This window comes from Myotis brandtii, unplaced genomic scaffold (genome assembly GCF_000412655.1).
Source record: "Myotis brandtii unplaced genomic scaffold, ASM41265v1 scaffold1084, whole genome shotgun sequence".
Classification (NCBI taxonomy): domain Eukaryota; kingdom Metazoa; phylum Chordata; class Mammalia; order Chiroptera; family Vespertilionidae; genus Myotis; species Myotis brandtii.
The window spans coordinates 350,604-352,106 of record NW_005353690.1 but is presented as its reverse complement, the minus strand read 5'-3'; the positions used below and the strand labels follow the sequence as shown (position 1 = coordinate 352,106).

The window sequence follows — 1,503 nt, the reverse complement described above, 5'->3', positions numbered from 1 at the left end:
CTCGCAGTATTTGGACGTGACTTCTGGCGGGAAATTATTTCGATTGAGGTTTGCTGTTTCCTTGCGGTAAGGAAGATCAGAATTAAAGGTTTTGTTTGTTAACTTGCTTTAAAGCGAAGGAAAATGGGATAGTGATGAATATGAAACTTTGGAGATAGTGAAGGGCAGTTTGTCCAGTGGCTCTCAACCTTCTGGCCCTTTAAATGCAGTTCCTCATGTTGTGACCCAACCATAAAATTATTTTCGTTGCTACTTCATAACTGTAATGTTGCTACTGTTATAAATCATAATGTAAATATCTGATATGCAGGATGGTCTTAGGCGACCCCTGTGAAAGGGTCGTTCGACCGCCAAAGGGGTCACGACCCACCGGTTGCAAACCGCTGGTCCAGACTGTTGAGAGTTCAGAATAAGAGTTTAATTGGGATAGAAATCCTGCTATAGCACCTGATGCCTGAAATCTGAGCACTCTACTTTTAGGTTTTCCAGTTCAAGTTTTTGGAGGCTGCCTATTAAAACATTCCTGGTTGGGGAGCACTTCCGGCACCAGATGGTCACCATGAAGTTCAACCCCTTCGTGACCTTGGACTGCAGCAAAAACTGCAAATGCCTCTTCAATGCCCCTTTGCACATGTGCCACAAGATCATGTTTTCCCCGCTCTCCAAGGAGCTGCAGCAGAAGTACAATATCTGCTTCATGCCCATCCGCAAGGACAATGAGGTCCAGGTGGTTCGAAGACACTACAACAAAGGTCAGCAAATCAGCAAGGTAGTACAGATGTACAGAAAGAAACATGTCATCTACATCGAGTGGGTGCAGCATGAGAAGACTAACAGCACAACTGTCCACATGGGCATTCACCCCAGCAAGGTGGTTACCACCAGGCTAAAACTGGACAAAGATCAGAAAAAAATTATTGGATGCAAAGCCAAATCGCGACAAGTTGGAAAAGAGAAAGGCAAATATAAGGAAGAACTTATTGAGAAAATACAGGAATAAATGTAACCTGTTGTACAACCACGGTTTAGCTGTAGGTTTTTAGCCTGTATTGTATTCCTTTAAAATTGTTCAAGATGTCTCTGGAATATTTTGTTTACTTCCTGGTTTGTTATTGATATGTGGCTCTGTATATCTATTGTTGCTGTTTGAATTAGTTTTATGAATAAAAGATGGAAATGTTTCTTAATTAAAAAAAAATAAAATAAAACATTCCTGGTTGGAAAGTGTTTGTATAGAAGCCCATAAGTATTAAGTATTTGCTGTGTTTACCATGCTTAGCTCTCTGTAAGGAATATGGAATAATGTTAAATGCCTCATGTTCTCAAGAAGCTTGAATTTTAAAATAAAAATAAAGAAGAAATATAAATATTAAAAATTTAAAAAAAGAAGCTTGAGTTTCAGGGGCGAAGTCAAGCAGGCAGGCGAGCAGTTAGGGATGATCAAGCAGGCAGGCAGAGTGGTTAGGAGCCAAAGGTCCTGGATTGTGAGAGGGTGCAGGCTGG

At 40.7% G+C, this 1,503-nt stretch overlaps 1 protein-coding gene across 1 annotated transcript; it reads left to right on the top strand.

The window, feature by feature from the left end:
• The first annotated feature begins 559 nt into the window (after positions 1-559).
• Positions 560-1,000, top strand: LOC102255630 (60S ribosomal protein L26). Its single transcript, XM_005857205.1, has one exon. It carries the CDS (start codon positions 560-562, stop codon positions 998-1,000), a length of 441 nt encoding a protein of 146 aa, XP_005857267.1.
• The last annotated feature ends 503 nt before the right edge of the window (positions 1,001-1,503 follow it).

What these genes read in the sequence shown, in the direction of transcription:
- LOC102255630 (XM_005857205.1), top strand. Translation starts at nt 560, where the DNA reads ATGAAGTTCAACCCCTTCGTGACCTTGGACTGCAGCAAAAACTGCAAA.